This window comes from Gigantopelta aegis, chromosome 10, assembly GCF_016097555.1.
Source record: "Gigantopelta aegis isolate Gae_Host chromosome 10, Gae_host_genome, whole genome shotgun sequence".
In the NCBI taxonomy this organism is placed as follows: Eukaryota; Metazoa; Mollusca; class Gastropoda; order Neomphalida; family Peltospiridae; genus Gigantopelta; species Gigantopelta aegis.
The window spans coordinates 34,868,170-34,890,437 of NC_054708.1; the positions used below are offsets into that span (position 1 = coordinate 34,868,170).

The following is a 22,268-nucleotide window of genomic DNA, read 5'->3' on the forward strand; positions in this document are numbered from 1 at the left end:
TTCCACATGACTACAGGTAATAAAGAAAAATCAACACCAAAAGCAATTAAGTTTTACTTTATTAAGAAATTATTCACAGGGATATGCTGTGAAAACAATGCAATAAACAAATAAAAACATGCTAGTACACCAATACTACACAAAGTACACATACAATGACAATGTTTAAAATATGAATCAAATGAACTTCACCATCTTGAACTGTAGGACAAATACAGGCATATCTCTACATTTAGAGAATATAACAATCCACGATTAGTCGGACTTGGTTGGGTGTTTTTGAGACAAAATCATTTAATATTGTAAGTTAGTTCAGGGTTATACCTGATGGGGGTACAGTTGAGTGCCCCCCCCCCCCCCCCCCCCCACTTTACAAAAGTTGCCTACCTTTGATGTTTAGCCAGAGAATACACTATATTACTGTGCCCGATACTTTACTCCTTCACTAGGTTTCTAAGTGAGCCAGACTGTTAAGCAATATGTTCCATGATGAACTTGCCAGGGAGGATACTGTACTAGTAAACAAAACAAAACATGAAAAAAAAAGACACAACATGATCTAGACACATGTTCTACTTGATGTGCATTTTTATCCTCAACTCAGCAACTGTTATAATCTAGTCCAGATGTCACATGATGATGATCACAGTCATACTTTATACAGCATGCAGCAACATTTTTACCGTTCCATGAATACACAAAATGATTCTATCCTACTCAGACCACAATGTCTGATGTATTCGTCAGACCACAAAACATGAATGTAAATGTTACTCAATGATCAAAAGTCCATAAAATTTAACTGGATAAGTTTAAAAACACATTTGTTCCAATTTTAGTAAAAAAACCCATTGTAATTAATTAATATGTTACAAACTTTTCTTGATGTGTAATTGGATAGCCAGTAGCACTACACCAAATGATGAGTGTTGCATGTGCCAGCACTACTGAGGGTGTTGTTTTCTACGATGGTTATGTAACCCAGACATTGAGGTGTATTTCTTTCCACAGACTTGGCACAGCAGTGTTCCTGCGTGACCCATCAGATGATACGACAACTGACCTTGGTCAGAATATCTACGTGGACAGATAGGACACATCAAGTAATCACCCGAGTGTACACGCTTGTGCTTAAGTAGATTAGTTGTGTAGAATGTCTGGTAGCTACATTCATCACACTTGTGAGTCCGTATTCTTGACTTGTTTGGAATTGCTTTTCTAGTACGGACCATGGCATAACTCCTGGCAGCTGACTGAAGTGTGCCTCCTGAATCAGCTGATATCATGTCCATACTAATGTCACAGATGCTTGTCCAATTTTTATTTGGCACTGCACATTTATTTACACCTGATATTCTTGTCCCATCATAAAATGGAGTCCCAATTTTGACAAAGGATGCTTCTGCAGCGACTGTTCTTGCCGGATATCGTCCTGCTTGGTTTACAGTGGTAGATCCATGCACAGGGGCGGTCTGCAGAGAACAAAGGGCAATACCTTAATAATCTTATTTTCAGATGCAATTGGAATGATCAATGGTATTTAATATGAAACAGAAGCTGACATTTTGGTCGGCTGATTAAGTGTTTAATGTCTTTAGTATACACATTTTTTGTCTTATGGAACCAGAATTTGTTTGTCTTATGGAACCAGAATTTTGTCTTATGGAACCAGTACCTCTGCCATGCATTTCCTTGAACCTGCTTGACAATTCAAATACAAAACAGAAAAGACCAGATAAAAATATATTAATTACTGCCTACATGGTGTTGCATGTTGGTGCTTTTGAATGGCACTATACAGGCAATGCCTGTCAGCTGTTCTGGTTGTGCCATGTCACAGTATTAACACAGATCACAACATAAAATATTACCAAACCAGAAGAAAACTTCATGATTGTAAAAATAATAATTTAATTTTAAAAAACCCCACACACCCCTGCCCCCAACACCATCTCATGCTCACTTGAAAATTGTCTTGAAAGATGTTTTTAATTTGAAAATTAAACTTAATATGTTGCTGTTTGTCAGCCAAAAAAAGAAAGAAAAGGAGACAAATATTGTGAGAAACGTGATTTGAGGATGCTGTACCAGCATATTTTAAAACATGATCAATCTGAGAGCAGCAGCAAACTTAGGGCCATGCCCCCCTTTGGCAGCAAGTGAACCCTCAGCCGTGTTCTGACTTTGCGCAGTCAGTCCCTTGCAGCCAGCCTTACGAGTTAGACCTGTGACAGTTTGTTCAGCGTCCGACTGGGCCAGTCTCCACCTACTTCGTCGTCAGGATGTCCGTTTTAACAAATTAGGTTGTGTCTTGACCTTCAGAGGCTCCAAAACACTTCATTTCCAGTTAACCCTGCCCCCCCCCCCCCCCCGTTGTGCCCTACGTCAGCTCTGTTACAATTCTACAGGGAGGCAGGGGATATCCATGACCACCTCCCAGCTTTCTCGTACTTAGAATGCGGCTGTCTAAAACTCCCCAGTGCCATTATGTTTCGCAAGAGTGTGGCTACAATGACTTGATATACAATACTCACAGCCTCCGCCGAGGCAGAGCCACATGGTTGTTCATTAATGGCGTCTTCCTCCCCATGATTAAGATCATGGGAGACTGGAAGAGTGACTTAGTCTTTAAATATCTTAAACCTGGCATGCTGGACAAATTCAATATCCTTAAAGGACTACCGTTACTTGTGCTGTAACTTTTTACCCCTACAATGGACTGGGATCATTATGTTCTATCAATAATTACATACTGGTGTTGTTGCTTTATAGGCAATATATGTATGTGATGCTTTATACCGTTATTAACTAGTCATTTATTATATGATATATGCTATTGCTAGTCAAAATATATTATACATGTTACTGCAAGAAATGTACAAATTACAGTAGGACCTATTGCTGGTTTCCTACCGCTATTGTGCAACTGGCTACACACTTTTGTGAATGCTTAGAATAAATTAGTTGTGTCTTGTTTTAAAATATACCAGTAGCTAAAGTACACAACACTGAGTAAATATTTACCAGCTCCCCTAAACTAGCACAAAATAAAACATTTCACAATATAACCATTGTATAATGGTTATTGGAAATTCAAGATTTTAAAAACTGTATACCAGTTTGTAAGTTACATAATAGCTAAATGTCGTCTGGGTCATGTAGAGCGCAAGTCTTTTTTCCTCACTGTCCGTTAAAACATACCAAGCCGGCAATCGGAAAAATGCCTTAACTTCCGCCATAATCTTTGCACACCGTTCACCGGTGGCGTAACAATGCTCGGCTTTGCGTAGATCCAGTAGTATTTAAAAATATATATTTACGAACATTAGGCGTATAAAAATTTCTCAGCAGAGAGATACGTTTAACAGTGAGCTAGCCAATTCAAAAAGTGATTGGAATAGCGCGCCACTAGGACGTGTGTGCACCACACTGCAACATGGTTGGTGCGTTCAAAAAACGAGTGAGGAATTAACCAATGGCGAAAGAGGGTGCCAAACAAGTGCTGTGGAAAATTTCGTACATTGTGCGATTGGTTAGTTTCGAAAGGTTCTTTGGAGACTGCCCCAATCAGCAGTGGGTATCATCCGGAAATGTTTCCCCAGATTGGAATGGTTAGCACAAACTAGACGAAAATAGAAAATATTATATGCCGTCGCGCAGGACCAACTAAGCGATAACCAATTAAAATTATTTTTTCCCATGCGTAAGCTGCTTCACCCACCACACATTAATAACATATTAACACATTAATAATAACTATACCAGTTTGTAAGTTACATAATAGCTAAATGTAGGTCCTTCACATCAACGAACAGCTGACAAATTCAAGTGACACAATTCAAAGTATAATGGTAAGCAAATACTTATACTAACACGTCCACCACAATAGTTCAGTGATCAAAATAAGACATTACATATTTTTATGCTTACATATATACACAACGTAATAAAATCACAATGTGACAGGTTTGAAAATTACAACTATATGGACCAGCAAGCACAACAACAAAGTAGAAATTAACCTGTCCGTACTACAAATCCTACCCAGACATTGTCAATGATATTTCTACACAATTATGCACATCTGAATGTCTTGGATGATTATTCACCTCAACTATGACAATGTATCTTCCGGTGTAGGTTTAATCCAGAAAAAGATCCATATTTTTTCCCACAGACATTACACTTCAATGTTCCAGCATGCCCCTGAAGATGGTACGACAACTGACCAGAATCGGAGAAGCGGCGAGGACAGATATGGCAGTGCAGGTATTCACCCGAATGAACTCGCTTGTGCTTCAACAAGTTAGTGGTGTAGCGAGTCTCGTAGTTACACAAGTCACATTTATGAGTCTTTCGCTTCTTCATGGGGGCCAAGTTCCCTGGCATGGTCTTATCCATTGCGGCTCGGTATTTGGCAGACCCTGCCATAAAGTTGGCAGTGTGAATTCTGTATACAGATGTATTCTGCAGAGAACAAAAGATAAAGGAACACGTTGATTTATTTTCAAATTCACAAAACGTACCGAGATGTGAACAAAAGAAATCACAATCACTTATGCTAGTGATAATAGCGTCAGGGATTTATTTCACAACTACAATATACAAGCTGTAATGTCTTTGCAAATGCTAACCTGATACTAATAATAGCTTCAGGGATTTCTTTCACAACTACAGTACACAATCAGTTATGTCTTTATAACTTCAGTTTTCTTTCACAATGACAGCACACAATCAGTTACGTCTTTGCAAACACTAACCTTATATAACCTATAGTATATGACTCAGTATTCTAGAATATGGGCTATGTAATTTCACAGAGCAAGTAAAACTGGTTCCAGGCATTGTTTTGAGGAATTTTTTTAAATTAGGATTTCACTGGAATTGTAAAATGATGTAATATAGATCTTTAGGGATTGCATTTTATAATCTTACGTTTCCAGCCCACAGTCTAGGATTTGAGAAAGCATGGAATCATGCTAGATTTACAGCCTGTGTTCCAATATTTGGTGTACCAAAATATTTTAAAACCATACCTACTCCTTCACAATGCATGTATTATAGAACTTATATTATAGTAACTGGTATCTTGGAAATTACTGCAAAGGGAAATATGTTTGTGGAAAAAATTCACACAAAAATCTTGAAATTATAATACGAGTGTAAATTTAATTCCCAGTAAATATAATTCCTTTCAGTAGAAAAAGGATCATTGAAGGTGAGTAACGCCAGTTAGCCCAAACACTGTATTATCGTTCAGGTACAGGACATAACTGTAACAACTGACTTAGCTCCACTTCTCAGTTTTCCCTCCAAATGAAAGAGCAGGTCTCTTGACTCACATGGGTTAAAGGTGGAAATGAAGAATTGCTGATTACCAAGTATTGAAATTAATATAAAATGTGGATGATATGACAGGGGACACAGTGTACATATACACGTGTATCAGTATACATCCATGATCCCAACTGATCCATGATCATTAACGAACAATACAAATGAGATTTATTTACATTTTGCATCATTAGGTCCTACATGTATATAGAGTACATACAATCAGTGTTCCTCGATCTTTGACTACCTACTCTATATACAGCAGTTCTTTGTATTTTGGTTATTAGTTAGTGTTGACTACAGCATAACTCATGCACCTACATGGTGACAATGTTTTCTTCTTTGTTTTTTTCACAGATGGTGTCATCCCAATTTATTTCCCTTGAAATCCCTAGTTTGAGTGCAATCGTGAAATATTAGCGCACAAAAATACTTCCCTTTATGATACTTTAGAAAAACTAATATTGTGAGATGTGTAAATGAAGAAGATTAAAATTTTCATCAAGTGTTATTTTACAACTAAACTGTGCTTCAGGTTTTATGCCAATGAACGTGATGTGCTTGGTTATAAAATTTCTACTTAACAAATGTCCAAACTAATAAAAGACCATGTACTATTCTTATATTATAAAATACTATTATTAATAAAATAGTTTAAATAAAACAGAAAAAAATGTCATAATTATATGCAGCACTGATTCCAGAAATATTCCACAATATGTCCACATGGTGTCATGCTTACAAATATAAATTTCCCAACATTCAGTAAACACAGCCAACTACTTCTCTCAAACAGCCTCCGATTTTCAAAGACAATGAACAGTCCGGTTATATGTCTAATAATAAGTCATAAATGTGTTGGTGTGAACTAATTATGGTCCGTCAAGCAGTCTTCCTGATCAGAAAGAGCCACAATTATCTTCAAAACACGCACTCCATGTTTATAATGTTGAATGTTCATTCTTGGCCACATGACGAGAACGAAGTGTAGGACATGTCATTTCGTGCCTGTACTGCCCATTCTTTGTCTGGAATTGTTTCAAACAGAATTTACAAACAAGCTCTCCTCGGTGCCCCTTCATATGGTAAATGAGTTTACTTCGATCCCAGAAATGCTTAGGACACAAGTCACAGAAATAGGCTTCACCCGTGTGTTTTCTTCGGTGTCTTTTCAGTGCAAATGGGTACAAAGTTTCATATTCACAATAATCACACCGGAATTTTTTGGTATGGTGGACATCGGTATATGAGAATCTTGATGTACTCGAGAGGGTCTCTTTTCCTACATGCTCAAAAACCCGGCGAGGGTGAGAATCCTGATCACTGCCACATGGCGTACCAGGATGTATTGGTGCAACATTGCTGGACATTGGTAGAGGATCTCTACATCGCTGGTTGTGAACAGTCTGAGAAAAAAATTAAAGAACTAGATTACAGCACACAACTACACAACCAAATGGTATGGCATAACAAACTGAATATATACCTCATGTAGAAACATTAAAAGTGTTCAAAATTACAGTACAAAGTCCTACATTCATTAGGATAATTGCAGTAAGATAAGTACACCTACCATAATCACATCGGCTAATAGAATACATGCATGACTAACTGAACAGTATTACAGAAACAGAATAAAATCCTATTTTTACATGTATAAAATCTAATGGTAGGATTGTAAAGGCCAATATTGCATATTTGCATACTGAAACTTTTCTTGACTGGTGTTATTTTGATTAATCTTACCAAAATTTGCAGTAATTATTGATACCAATAGATCTGTAAAAGACATAAGGGAGTTATCCCAACCAGGGGATCTCCATGTAAATTTGTCAATCTTGTGACAAGATAAGATGTCATTTTGAGTGAGATTATTGCACTCTAAATATTGTAAACAATAATAAAAATGTTTTAATTAAAAAATAATTTGTAAAGCAATTAATATTTCAAAAAAGATAAATATGTGTTGATTTGCTTAATATAGATAATAGATATTAATTTTTCAAACTATAATTCAACTGTGTGTACATGGTCTAATAGGAAATAAACTGCGACTGATATATGGTTAAGTTTGGACTTCAGCTGGCATCATAGTCTGTATCATACTAGTAGTTTGCTTAAGTAGGTGCCAAATCAACAGTAAGGTAAAGAAAAAGAATGCCTATATATGGTTTCCTCACAAACAACACATACATCATTCAAAGGTAACTATGTATCATGGTCAGGAAACAAAATATTAATGACTAACAAATGGTTACATGGACATCTGGCTGTTAAATAGATATTGCAGTTAGTTACACACACTGGATGGTTAACTACATTTTAGTTTCATTAAGTAGATAGTCATCATTTTGGATTCAGAATGAATAAGACAAAAACACAGATCTGAATACAGAAAGGAATGACAATAGATGTTAATGGCACCATTCAAACATTGTTCAATCAACAGCCATATTTTTATATTTATCTTTTACTCTTTCATATAGAGAATAATACACAAGTACCCATTGGAGATGATTTATTGTACGAGTTGTTGCCAAATGTATCTAATGAGTGAAAGTGAGTTAAATACTTTTGGGAGCCACGAGTTGTAAGAACAATCATCTCCCAATGGGCACGATTGTATTATTCTATTTCTTACACACCTGTAATAGTTTAACGGGAAAACACTCATCAAAAAGCATCAGCATTAAGTTGAAAGTGTGTAAGTTAATGACCTCATAGACGAAAAATGATATCATCCATTTGTGGTTACACATGGGTCATGACCTCAGAACAGTGAATCATAAGTCTAGAAGTGATTGCCAACATGTTGTAGACGATATTGATCTACAACAGGTCATCCCTTACACAAGTGTATAAGAAATGTGAATCCAGAACTCTTACACCCATTGTTCCAAGTTGGAACACCCTTTGATATATTATATAGTTCAGTGTATACTTATTAATGATTTATTGGAAGTTACTTGCAGCATTTTCCATCAGTCAGTCAAGATTTGTTAAATGACACTTCCCCATTGCTTGGTAAACTGATTTGTTTATCATGAATTATTAAAGAAATATGATTGCCGCCATTTACACAACACAACAGAAACGTACTTTTATGCAGTTCTGATGACTCTGCACATCTCAACTGCAGTCATTATTTTTAAATTTTTGACAATTTAACTTCACAAAATCTTGAAAAATTTGAAGCTGACTAAATCAAAGTAAAGACCATTTCAAGACCTTCCATAGAAAAGGTCCCATTTTAAAGATTTTTCAAAGCCTTGATGATCTCATATTCTATTTAGGTGAGTCTGAGCTTGTGGTTCTCTTTTATTTTAAAGGGACATTTCCGAGTTTGCTGCAATTTTAAAAATATTATCGACTTAGAGACTTTTTAACGATTGTAATTACATATCAAATACATTTTTCTGCATAACATATTAGTGGCTGTATATTAAACGTGTTTCTTACCGTCCTAATATTTGTGTTAGGTTAAATTTCATTTTATTTCCTAAAATTAATTTTTTTCCTACGTACAAAATTATTTGAAGACAAACTCCAGTTTGGGCTTCTTACAAATATTAAGACGACCAGAAACACATTGAATATAGAGACACTGATATTGTAAACATCATACAATGCAGCAAACTCAAGAATGTCGCTTTAATTTTACAATGCTGTAAAATACAGCTCAGAGGTATTAATTCTCTATACACTGTCCCAACCCACCCACTCATGCGGTGCGGTCTTATTTCCAGCAGGCCATATGTTTTCTGAGCTGGTCATATTTCTTTTATCCTGCTATTTTAAAATAATAACAGCAGACCATATTTTACTTCCTCTTTCGTGTCCTGCAAAGCGATAACTGGTCTGGTGGTCAGCACACTGGACTTTCAAGCTGAATACATTTGTTCAAATCCCATCAGATGCAGGCTCACTCATTCACTGGCTTATCAATCAAGCGTGTCATTTAATCCTCAAGGACATTTTTTTCTTCTTCTTTGAACCCTTCTGGCTTAATCTTGTAGCACCTCTCCATCGCATTAATGACTGTCAGAAGTAGTTGAGCAAAGACGGTGGTTGAAGACGTGCCTTCTAACAATGCTAGAAATAATTCCTATATGATTCTGCTTAAAAGTCAAAATGTTTTTCATTTTTGAAATGTTTTGTCTGTAATACATTTTGTTGATAGTTTGATGTTACATGTAGTTGGTTTTTATGTTTGATGTAGTTTAATAATATAAAAAATTGTTTCCCTGGATCCATACACCAATTTGATGATATGACCATGAAGCTTTGTTTGTTACTCTAATAAAATTTAGTTTTTGTCGTTTTGTTGTTATGTGCCATTGGATGTTTTTGCTCTTTATAGTTGTGTTTTATCAATATTTTTAGAATTTCTGTATTAATACATGTATTCATCATTAATTTTTCATCCATTTACCTTTTGACCCCCCAATAACCAATATCCTTTTCATACATTGGTTGTCAAACATTCAAATTTTTTTTTCTGTGTTAATTATTCTCTTCTTCTGATATACACAAGATCTTTTGTAGATGGTTTTTCTTACAGGAACTGGCCTCGGTGACGTTGTGGTTAAGCCATCGGTCAACAGGCTGGTAGGTACTGGGTTCAAATCTCAGTCGAGGCATGGGATTTTTAATCCAGATACAGACTCCAAACCCTGAGTGAGTGCTCCACAAGGCTCAATGGGTAGGTGTAAACCACTTGCACTGACCAGTGATACGTAACTGGTTCAACAAAGGCCATGGTTTGTGCTATCCTGCCTGTGGGAAGCGCAAATAAAAGATCCCTCGCTGCTAATCGGAAAGAGTAGCCCATGTAGTGGCGATAACGGGTTTCCTCTCAAAATATGTATGGTCCTTAACCATATGTCTGATGCCATATAACCGTAAATAAAACGTGTTGAGTGCGCCATTAAATAAAACATTTCTTTCTATTTCTTTTCTTACAGGAGTCTCAAGAAAAATCCTTGGAGTGAGCTTCAGAGTGAGATTATAGGATTATTTTCTTGAGATGAGTGTCAGAAAAACATCAACCAAAGGATGAGTAATAGAAATATATTTTAGTTCATATTTCTAGTTCATTCAATCTTATAAATTTAGAATTATTATTGTTAAATTCACTGCATTTCATGTTTGTACTGTAATGTCACTCCTTTTCTCAGCAGATATATATTAAGTCGCAAGAAGAGAGAAGGAATGCAGTGATACATGATGTCACATACAACACTGATCACAGAATGATGTACCGGGTAATCAGCTGGTAGAAATGGCCATCTACCTCCTAAATGTATTACCGTCTAGGGACATGTGCTCGAAGGTTTTTCTAGCATGGCTTTCCGACACCTTTCTATTAGTTGACTGAATTAGAAACCAACATCTTTTCTCAAGAAATTTAATTTTTATGAACATTATGCAAAGAAGATTTAATTCCTTGTTTCCAATAGGTAATTTTGTCATCACACTGAAACATGCATATTCATTTTTATTTGGAATTCTTTGTTATTTGTCTTACACTAGCAGATGACAAATTAAATAAAATCAGAATCTGCTCATCTGTTCATTGGTTTAAGGTTTATTGTTGTGAATGACAACTATAATTCTTTTTGCATAGCAAAAAAAGAAAGAAGAAAAGAAAAAAAGAAAGAAAAAAAGAAAAAAACCCCACCACAACCACAAAAAGTAAAAAGAAAGAAAGAAAGAAAGAAAAAAAAGAAGAAAAAAAAGAAAAGAGGACCAGTGAGGTACATGATATGTCCACCAGGGTTTGATGGAGAAATACATCAATGTGTGTTTTATGTATAACTGGATTATAATTATGTAAAATTTCTATATAACAATTTAGAGAAATTCATCGATGTAGAATGGTCACAAATTGTATAAAATGGCATAATGTTGCAAAGCCATTTTATACTAAATTTGTGACTGTTTTACATAGAAAAATTCAAACAAAAATAGAAAACAGTTTTTATAATTACAAACAACATGACTTATTTAAGTACAAATACACATAAATCAGTTTCTAATGTCCCTTCCATGACCTGGTTTAGGTAATGACATCATTTTCTGAGATTTATCGAAGGATAACATTCACATTTTTAGTCCAATAAGAACGGAATAAATCATAAAATGGCGGGAAGTTTGTAATTATATAACGGCCATTAAAGGCCCAGACCTTGGTTTGAACCCGTGAAAATAAACACAGTTTGTAATTATATAACGGCCATTCAAGGCCCAGACCTTGGTTTGAACCCGTGAAAATAAACACAAAGTTTGCTCAATCTACAAACTTAGAACACATCTGGATGAATTTACAATAGAATAAATGAATGTTTAATGACATCTCAGCACAAAAATACATACAGGCTATTGCGTGTCAGTAAATTACAAAAGAGTGAAAAAAGAGCCTGTGATGTTAAAACAGGAAAATATCCTGTACAAATACACACGAGAATTTCTTCCTAAAACTGAGTTTGGTAATCGAGTTACCATCTAATGAGTAATACAAACAAATTCCTTTTGGTAGTAATATTTATTATGGATTTTGCATTATCTAATTAAAAAAAACTAAAACTAAAAAATAATAACAACAACTTCAAATTATGATAATATATGCACAGCATTGCTATTGATAGTATTAGCTACAGAAGTACTGGATTTTGTGGAACATTATGCGCCTTGATAACAATACAAGGTGTTCATTATGCTTTAAAATGAAAGAGGACTGATTATCCACATTAAGTGGCCACAGTCATAAAACACATCCTAATGTCATTGTGAAAACATGGTATACATCTAAGTTTAACGGTTTATAGTTCTTACTTTTTTTATCAATGCATATTTATCTCCCTTTCACTGACTCAAGTTAATATAAAGCTGATTACAGATTTTTTGATGTTTCCACAAGCCAACTTTGGACATGAACTTCCTTCTACATCTGGCACATTCAAGTTCTCCTCGATGTCCTTTCAAGTGATATGCCAAGTTACCTTTGGCAGCAAACTTCTGTCCACAAACATGACAGGGATGCAAATTCTTTGTATGAATTCTTACATGTTTGTCCATGTTAGCAGAGTTGCTTGACTGATAGCTGCAGAAACCACAGCTGTATAATTTCTTATATTTAACACCAAATGACCCACTACTTGCATCAGTGTCAGTAATGATTTGTTTGAAACACACACTTGCATTTGGTTCGCTTGGGTTTTTGAAGTTTTTCTGTGAAAGAAAAAGAAACAAATCACTGTTATGGCGTTTCTCAAATAAAGATGAAAGGTGCAGCAGACCAAAGTAACTTTCTCCTTTCATGCAAAAACATTTTAGGGTTTATTTAAGTGCACTAGGTGTGTTATGTGCAAGCAGTCACTTTGATTGACTCATGGTTATTGTAGCTGCTGATTACAGATTTTCTTGTGCCTCCACAAGCTAACTTTGGACATGAACTTCCGTCTACATATTGTACACTGAAGTTCTCCTCGATGACCTTTCAAGTGATATGCCAAGTTTCCTTTGTCAGCAAACTTCTGTCCACAAACATGACAGGGATACGACTTCTTAATATGAATTCTTGCATGTGTTTCCATTTTAGCACCGTTACTTGACCGGTAACTACAGAAACCACAACTGTATAATTTCTTATACGTGTACTTAGCATCAAATGTCTCATTACTTGCATCAGTAGCTCTAATAATTTGTTCATTGAAACCACTTGCATTCAGTTCGCTTGGGTTTTTGAAGTTTCTCTGTGGAAAAAAAAAAAAAATGACTGTTATGTTTCTGGAATTCAGATGAATGGTGCAAAAGAAGCAAGTAACTTTCTCCTTCTACACTAACTTATCTTTAAGGATCATGTACACTGAATGTGGTGTGTACATGGTGCTGTGGTATCTGTTGTGTCTGCTGGATGTGTTTGGAGCATTCATACCAGCTCCATTCCGGATACAATTAATAAAGCCACTACAATGCATTTATAAATTAAATATATTAAAAGTAGAGCTATGTTTTGAATATATTTATAACAATTTTATATTTGTCATGTTTATTATTGCTATGATTTGTATCGAAATTTCAAAAGCGTCAAACCATCATTTTGATAAATTGATGGCATGATTTGTTATCATTCAGTTAAATATATATACAGTATCATATGTTATCATTCAGTTAAATATATATATATACATATAGTATAGTATGTTATCATTCAGTTAAATATACAGTATAGTATGTTATCATTCAGTTAAATATATATATATACAGTATAGTATGTTATCATTCAGTTAAATATATATGCAGTATTGCCTAACAATTCTCAACGCAGGGATGGTGCATTACAAGATCCCTAGTTAATAATGGAAATATGTCAAAATTACCAAATAAATGACATCCAATAGCCAATGATTAATAAATCAATGTGCTCTAGATAGCGGTTTTGTTAAACAAAACAAACTTTTAACTTTCAACCTCACACATTTAGTGTAAATATTTTAAACTTGACACATATCCAGTGTAAATATTTCAAACCTCACATATCCAGAGTAAATATTTCAAACTTCACACATATCCAGTGTAAATATTTCAAACCTCACACACATCCAGTTAAAATAGTTCAAACCTCACACACATCCAGTGTAAATATTTAAAACCTCACACACATCCAGTGTAAATATTTCAAACTTCACACACATCCAGTGTAAATATTTCAAACCTCACACACATCCAGTGTAAATATTTCAAACCTCGGACAGATCCAGTGTAAATATTTCAAACCTCGGACATATCCAGTGTAAATATTTCAAACCTTGCACATATCCAGTGTAAGTATTTTAAACCTCACACATATCCAGTGTAAGTATTTCAAACCTCACATATATCCAGTGTAAATATTTCAAACCTCACACATATCCAGTGTAAATATTTCAAACCTCACACACATCTCAGTCTTCACGAAAAACGTTTTGAGACGCTTGCCCTTTGGGCAAGTGGGCTTGTAAAATTTACTTGCCCGAATGAACTTCTAGATGCCCATATATTTGCCAAATTTTACCTGCTTAAATGCAGGGTTCTCATTCATCCAAAAATATTGAGTCCATGGACTCATGACGTTATATTTTGAGAGTCCATTAGGAATGTAGGAGAGTCCACATTTGAAGATGAACTGATATATCCAATAAAATATCAAGTGAATTATATAACAACTGAAACACTAAAACATTGACATTTAATTGTTTAAATGGTTTTATGTCGTAATAAAAAGTACATGAACATGAATACCTTTTTTATTATTAAAATGTATAATAGAATATAAAACAAATACCAGGCAACTCGTATATATTCAACTGATAATGACACAAAAGAACTCAAATACATATGTATTTATATTATATATAAAGAAATTTGCGAAAGTTTTTTTTTCCCATCATGATTTTTAGAACCAAACATTTTTAACCAGTTTTGTTCAGTTGATCCGCCTTACGGTATAAATAAGCGTTGTTTGCATGTTCATGTGGCCAGTCTACTATTCAGTAGTGTACTGCCAGCTGCTTGTTGTAAAGCTAGAATACGCGATCAAATAAAATGAAATACTGTTTAAGACATGTTGCTTTTTTTCATATATTAAATGTTTGATTACTAGCGACAAGTTTTACTTTTTATTAGTCATGTTTTGTCGTACCGGTTAATGTTGTAAATCTAGGTCACGTGGTTGAGTTCATTTCCACGAAGTGGGTGCATTGATGAGGAATACATATTGTTTCTCACTTATATACATTTAAAATGTATAGTATATGTAACATAAAGTAGCATATCATGCATTTATTAGTAATTGGTGGTTGTTCAACCATTGCGGCTGGAAGCTACATTTTCTTTTTGCTTCATACTGTTTTTGATGACGCCCGTCATTCAGATGGCCATTTCTTCCCCGGCTTTGTGCCCTCGACATATCACAAGAAACTCGACATGTTGTCATGCAGTTGTTTTCATTTGTTAACAGGAAATGACCTAAGCGACGGTATCGGATTGTTTCGCCCTAATTCCCGTTCGCACCAGTTGTTTTTTCGAATGTGTGAAAATGGTCTGGAGGTGGGTCATTTCACCCCAAAATTATAGATTTCTTACAGAGCGACAGGACACATGATTTTATACCAAATTTGATGATATAATGCATGCACTTGTAGTATAAACACATTTACAAAAAATTAGGACGAAACGACCTGGGGCGAGGAAACAGAAATTTCCTTTCCAGTATCTAGTCATACCGGGGGCGAGGTATCGATCGGGCGACTCGTCATAGGCTGTAGAGCAGAGATGTCAGTAAAGCGAAAACGCGAATTTACACCTGTCCACTTGTAGACTGACTTTCATTTCCGGTGTAAACAATTCATAATTTTAAAAGTATTTAGAATTTTTTTTTCTACTGTCCAGTTTTATTATGTTTATGCGTTTTTAAAACAGGTGGCCGTCAGGCATGTGAGATTGGAAAATGTACACGTCTGTTGCGATTTCTACATGTCTCGGGCATCGGGCACCCAGCCAATTTCGCAGACTGACATCTAGTGTAAATGTTATCATTGGAAACAGTGTATTTTATTTGTATAGCTGCACTGCACAAACATGCCATATCTAGTGTAAATGAGTCCTTATTAAAGGGAAAGAAAAATGGAAAAACGTTTAGCATTCTCTGTTTGACACCGGGAATAGTGCAATATCACGATTTATGGGTTCACAAAACCAAAGCAGTGCAATATGATCTCAAATGGAATCATGTGATATAACATTAACAAATAGCAAGTCATATAGAATACACATGAGGTAATAAAACCAAATATCAGCATAATCGATGTACAAACTGTAGATGCATATCTTATGCTTAAAAGCAGAATGTTTATTAATTAAAACAGTATCAAAAATATTTTGTGAAAGAAAAACAAAAAAAAAAAAAAAAAAATTCAGGCCAAGATATCTCAGTTATCCTAAATCTGGATTCAGCTGATATAAGCCAAGTAAAAGCTACACTAATAAGGTATATAAGTCTATAAATAATTTTTTTTGGTCAACATCCAAACACAATATTATGTATCTTTATACAAGATTTTTGCATGTTACATAAAAACATAACAGAGGTTCCACAAACATCACTGTATTTTGTTCTTTTAGAACCAATTTGAAATACATAGTTAATGCAGGACTTTGAAACATACACACACACATACACACACACACACACACACACACACACAAACACATACATTTCTGTGATCAAGTATCTATTTATTTATGGGTTCACAAAACCAAAGCAGTGCAATATGATCTCAAATGGAATCATATGTGATATAACATTAACAAATAGCAAGTCATATAGAATACGCATGAGGTAATAAAACCAAATATCAGCATAATGGATGTACAAACTGTAGATGCATATCTTATTTCTGTTATATCTAATATCTGTTTATTAATTAAAATATTTAAAACAGTATCAAAAATATTTTGTGAAAGACAAAAAATAAACAACAAATTCAGCCCAAGATATCCGTTATCCTAAATCTGGATTCAGCTGATATAAGCCAAGTAAAAGCTACACTAATAAGGTATACAAGTCTATAAATCATTTTTTGGTCAACATCCAAAGACAATATTATGTATCTTTATACAAGATTTTTGCATGTTACATAAAAACATGACAAAAGAGGTTCCACAAACATCACCTTATTTTGTTCTTTTAGAACCAATTTCAAACATAGTTAATGCAGGACTTTGAAACACACACATGCACGCAAAGACATACAGTTCTGTGATCAAGTATTCTGTTTCCACTTGGCATAGTTTTCTGGATTATCCTAGTTGTCCAGTAATTGGCATTTACTGTGTTTATGGTGGTAAGATAGAGATGACGACCACTTGAAAGCTTTAAAGCACTTTTCACATTTATGTTTCGGTTCACTATGCATGCCATTAATGTGGGCCACAAGATGTTGCTTCCTGTGGAATTCCAATCCACAATGACTGCACAAATGTTTCACAATGTTCTTTTTCTGACAACCTTTCAGATGGTGTGCATAGTCTGCTGGGTGTAGAAAACTAGCTCCACATTGGCACTTTTCATTGTTATTTGTATGTTTATTCATATGACCAATGTACTGATTTTTCGTTACACAATGAAACTTGCAGACTGCACAGGTGTAGGGGTATGATTTTTTATGCGCAGTTCTAATATGCAACCTCAAACCTTGACGAGTGGAAAATTTCTTTGCACACTGGTCACACGACAGACCGTGTCTGCATATGTTTCGGTGGTACTTTAGTTCCCACTTGGAAGTAAAGCGTTTTTTACATTCACAAAAAAATATTTGGTCTGTGTGGCTCAGCACATGTCTCTTTAAGCTTGCACTCCATCTTGATTTGAATCGTTTTGCTTCTCCTTCGTTTTCTGTTATTTCAACAGGTGTATATGCAGGGTCCTTTTCTTTGGGAGGTTCTCCGATTTCTACCTTGAGAGGGAGTATTTCCTCTTGGTCCATCGTCTGAGAATAGAAACACAAGTATAACTTTGTGATATAAAATAATGTGCCTTAGTTCTGCATTACTTATTTTTATTCTTGTTAAGTTTCCAGAGATGTGCAAAATATTTTCATACCATACATTTAATGCATTTTCAATTCTTTTTACTGATTTCTTTTTTAAAACAACTGTAATGAAAAAAGTGGTGACATGATTTAGTAAGCTTAAAGAACAAAATGGCAATGTTTGCTGTTATATACAGACATCACAAAAACATTATCAAAAGATGTGCACCAGAGTATGCTTAAAATATTGCCAGGTAATTGTTTTCCTTGATTTAAAATTTCATTAATATTGGCCAAAAAACAAAATCAGGAAAATTCATTGAAAAAAGTTTCATTCTTACTTCATAGTATTTTATAATGGAGAAATAGTTATGCAGTCGAATCCACTTTATTGCATATTGGTTTATAGTATAAATTGGTTATTTGCATATTATTCAGCATTAACCTTTAGACTACTGGATTAATTTTTAACAAAAACCACGTTGAGTGGGTACAAGTTTATAATTTTTACTCACATATATTCACTTAAATGTTTCATAAATAAATGAAATAAAGTTACATATATGAATCGGTAAGTATTATTTTCGTGTCTTTTTTTGTAATTTTTATTATTTTAGATCGGCTAATGGTGATTAAAATTAGGCAAAAAATCGAAAAAAAGTTGCGTTTACTTACGGGCATTTGTGGCCAGCTGTCCAGTATTTATGTCCATTATTCCCGATAACAGTGGTTTTCTGACCAGAATTTTTTTTTAAACCCGAACTACGATTCATATTGCAATATTTGGTAATTTTCGTGGTTGGTAAAACGATCAAATTTATTATCAAATTAGCTGTTACAATCAGCTATCGATCCCTGAAAATTACCGCGACGTGCCGCCATTGTTGTCAAGCGAAAATACTTGCCGAAAACCACTTTTTGAACTAAAAATTTCAAGGTATTTTCAATTGAAAAAATCAAAACAAAAACCACCATTTTGAAAAAAAATCTTTTTTCTTTAATTATATTTCCGTTTCCGGTGAGTGTCGTGTGCAAAACGGCGGGAAATATGAATTGGGGAATGCACTGTATACAGTGTACAGTATGTCGGGCGAGATATCTCGCCTGCAGTAGTCAGAAGGTTAAATCAATACAAATTATGTCGCATATTCGAATAGCTTTATCAAGACAAACATCGGTTAATTGCATACGAAAACCAAAACAATTATAGAAAATTTCATCATAAAATGTTCCACAAACCTTTAATATTTTACCAGAAATAATTGTAATTGCACAGAGAATAAAGCAGAATGTTCTATGTTTATTAAAAACTAATATTAAAAGAAGAAAAAAGTAAAAGCCGTTACTAAAACAGGCGATGTACAATGTTGACATCTCACGCAAGACGACTCATCGTAGTGCTTATAGCAATGTGTTCAAGTGTTTATTGCAGTAATCCTGGGACCATTATTGCATCATTTAAGTTTTGATGTCAAGATTTCAGGTGTAATTTGTCCTTTGTTACACAATCACTCAAAACAATACTGACAAGTCCATTGTTATTTTTAGGTGCGCATACATTAGCTTAAAGCCACACACCCTAGTTCCATCCAGCGAAAATAAATTATAATTTGGTTAATCTACAAACCTGTAACACACTTTGATCACGTTTTTATCAAATGGAGTGAAAAAGCAGGTTTTATATCGATAAATACCATGGGAATCCCCATGTCCCAATTGCTTGAAATAATTTTGAAAGTTAGTATTCTGATGTCACCGGTAGATGTCGCTCGAAACAACAATGGCTACGTCACGACAAATTTCACAGACTTGGGGTGCGTTCGTTTTACCTCTCCTGGACATGTTCCAACTGTTCTGTCCTGGTTGTATCCCCTCTCCAGATATCGTAAGACTTAGCAAAATTATTGGTTTTAAGGGTTTGTAACGTTTTGTATTGAGACACTTACTTGTCTGAACTTTATTGCTACTGAAAATGTTCACGAATTGTGAAGAAAAATCTCACAAATGAACAATAACAAATCGGATGTTGATTGCGCGAACCGTGCACGAGAAAACAAACCGAACCAAAATGATAACGGTCACATGATATACCAACGTCTGTGACATTGAAATGGAAATATCCCCTCTAAAAATAGATTGGACCTCGCTTGCTTAACGTTTTTTTCTCGACAACACGTCTTGTGAAAAAATGCATTTCGTGGTTTTACAAACATCAGGATTACCAAAAAGCACTTCAGGTGAATGGAAATGTGTATTCTAAATAATAAAATGTAAGTAAAGTGCAATTTTATTTGTGAAAAAATGGGGTTTAATAGCGAAAAACAATGCCGTAATGGTTAACAAATAAACGTAACTAGGGTGTGTCCCTTTAAGCCTTCGATAACACTGAAAGATAGACTTAGCCCAGGCAATTGTGTCCAAGAATAAATTTAATAAAGATAGTTAAATATGAGAAGTTTTTACTGTATTTTGTATGTTACATTTGAACCACAGTATTTTAAGTTAACAGTAATTATCACTACTATTTATTTATGTTAAAACAATAATTTAAAAAACTTTTTATTAAAACTGCAACTAACTGCATCACTGGCATTGTTTTCAACAGAGAGACACTTACCATGTCTGAGGTAGAAGTTCACAACTTGAACTAATCCAATTGTTCACCCTTCTCAGTGTATTCCTAGTTGTCAATTAATTCATTGTAACAAACAGTTGCAGTCAGTGTATGTTATAGCAATTAGTGGCTTGCCCCATGAAAGAAATAAACATTATTTTTGTTTTTCTCTTGGGAAGGCTACATCAAAGAAACTGCCAGCCAGAGTGAAATTGACATTGTTACAATGTTTTAATCTGTTACACTGCATTGAGGGGAACTTTTGATTTCATGTTATTACATTTGAGTTGAATGGCTTGTATTTTTCTTTCAAGAGATTTGACCCTTCATGAACTTATAGCAGATTTGCAGAACAAAATGTTTTTAAATCAAAACCAAATAAATAAATTTTACAACATTCATATTGGGTCTTTGTTTCTAGAATAATATGCTCACAGGCACATACCCATGACAGCTGGAGTGGGGAAGGCGTGGTCTAGTGGGGGGGGGGGGGTCTAGTAGGGGAGGGGTCTAGTGGGGGGGGGGGGGGGGGATAAGCCCGATTTTAATCTGTATATGGAATAGGAAAAACCCCATACATTTGTCGGGGGAGGAGGGGCAGGCACAGGCCTCTCCCCCGGTTCTTACAGGCCTGGCTTACATCGTGTTAATAATTTTATTCATTATTCATGATTAAATATTTTTAATTTTCTAATTAATGAATGAAATAAGCAAAATAAACACTACACTTCTTATATTTTGTTCAATACACAATAGCATCTCTAACAAAATATACTGAAACAGTACACTGTAGCTGAAATCGGTTGACAATTAACAGTTGCTAATTTACACAATAGCATCTCTAACAAAATATACTGAAACATTAGTACACTGTAGCTGAAATCGATTGACAATTAACAGTCACTAATTTAAGCTATGTTTATTTCGCCTGCACCTGGAAATTGCGCTTTGCCAAGTAACACGGTTTCACTACTCAACACCCCTGAGAACAATAGGCGTGAACTGTAGAAAAGCTGCTTGCAACAAACTGCAACGTGAATGTTAGTAGCTAGAAATAGTATCAATAAACACAACCACAGATTTGTAACAATGCAAAATTAAAATATTTAATCTTACGTTGATACTGTTATTTTATTTATTATTATTTTAAAATACATGTATAAACAAATGAAATGCATACATGTAGTGGCATTCAGACACTGTTCTGCAGTTTAGAGTAAGATAGATTGTCCACAAGGCATTTGTAAAGTTTACCGTTGGTTATAATCTGAAAATGGGGTTCTATTGGATAATCGGTTATACTGGTTATTAGCATAAATTTGACACGCACCAGGGCTATGCAATTAAGCATATTTGACTGTACAATTGGAATTATAAAAATTGAGAACATCACTTTTTAACATTCATAGAAGTATAAACCACACACACTTATGCATCAATGTCTTTGTTCTAATGTGCAATGCTGTTGACAGTTTGTAAAGTGGTTCTGGGATTCACGAACGTTAAAAATGATCATGTTCAATTAATAAGAAAATACACATATGCTTTTTCAAGACTATGTGTATTCGTTACTTTCAAGAGAATATATATGCATTTGACTTTAAGAGTATAATGCTGTGTGTGTGTGTGTGTGTGTGTGTGTGTGTGTGTGTTCCTTAAACAATATGTAACTTTAAAGCGGTATGCATATAATCAATGACATTTAATGCACATTACTGCGTAAAATTAACTATAATGGTATATTACTA

The 22,268-nt window shown here is 34.6% G+C and overlaps 1 protein-coding gene across 17 annotated transcripts in view; it reads right to left on the bottom strand.

Moving 5' to 3' along the window:
- Positions 1-22,268, bottom strand: part of LOC121384770 (zinc finger protein 263-like) — a 93,183-nt gene that overhangs the window by 34,563 nt on the left and 36,352 nt on the right. The window contains exons 4-5 of one of the 17 annotated variants that reach the window (XM_041515329.1): positions 4,110-4,467; positions 1,337-1,472 (exon numbers count right to left, since the gene is read on the bottom strand). The exons of 10 other annotated variants lie outside the window; for them this stretch is intronic. In XM_041515329.1, the coding sequence (XP_041371263.1) occupies positions 4,111-4,467 (357 nt within the window). In that variant the 3' untranslated portion in view covers positions 1,337-1,472; position 4,110. 6 more of the 17 variants (XR_005959435.1, XM_041515323.1, XM_041515324.1 and 3 more) reach the window with 6 other exon arrangements.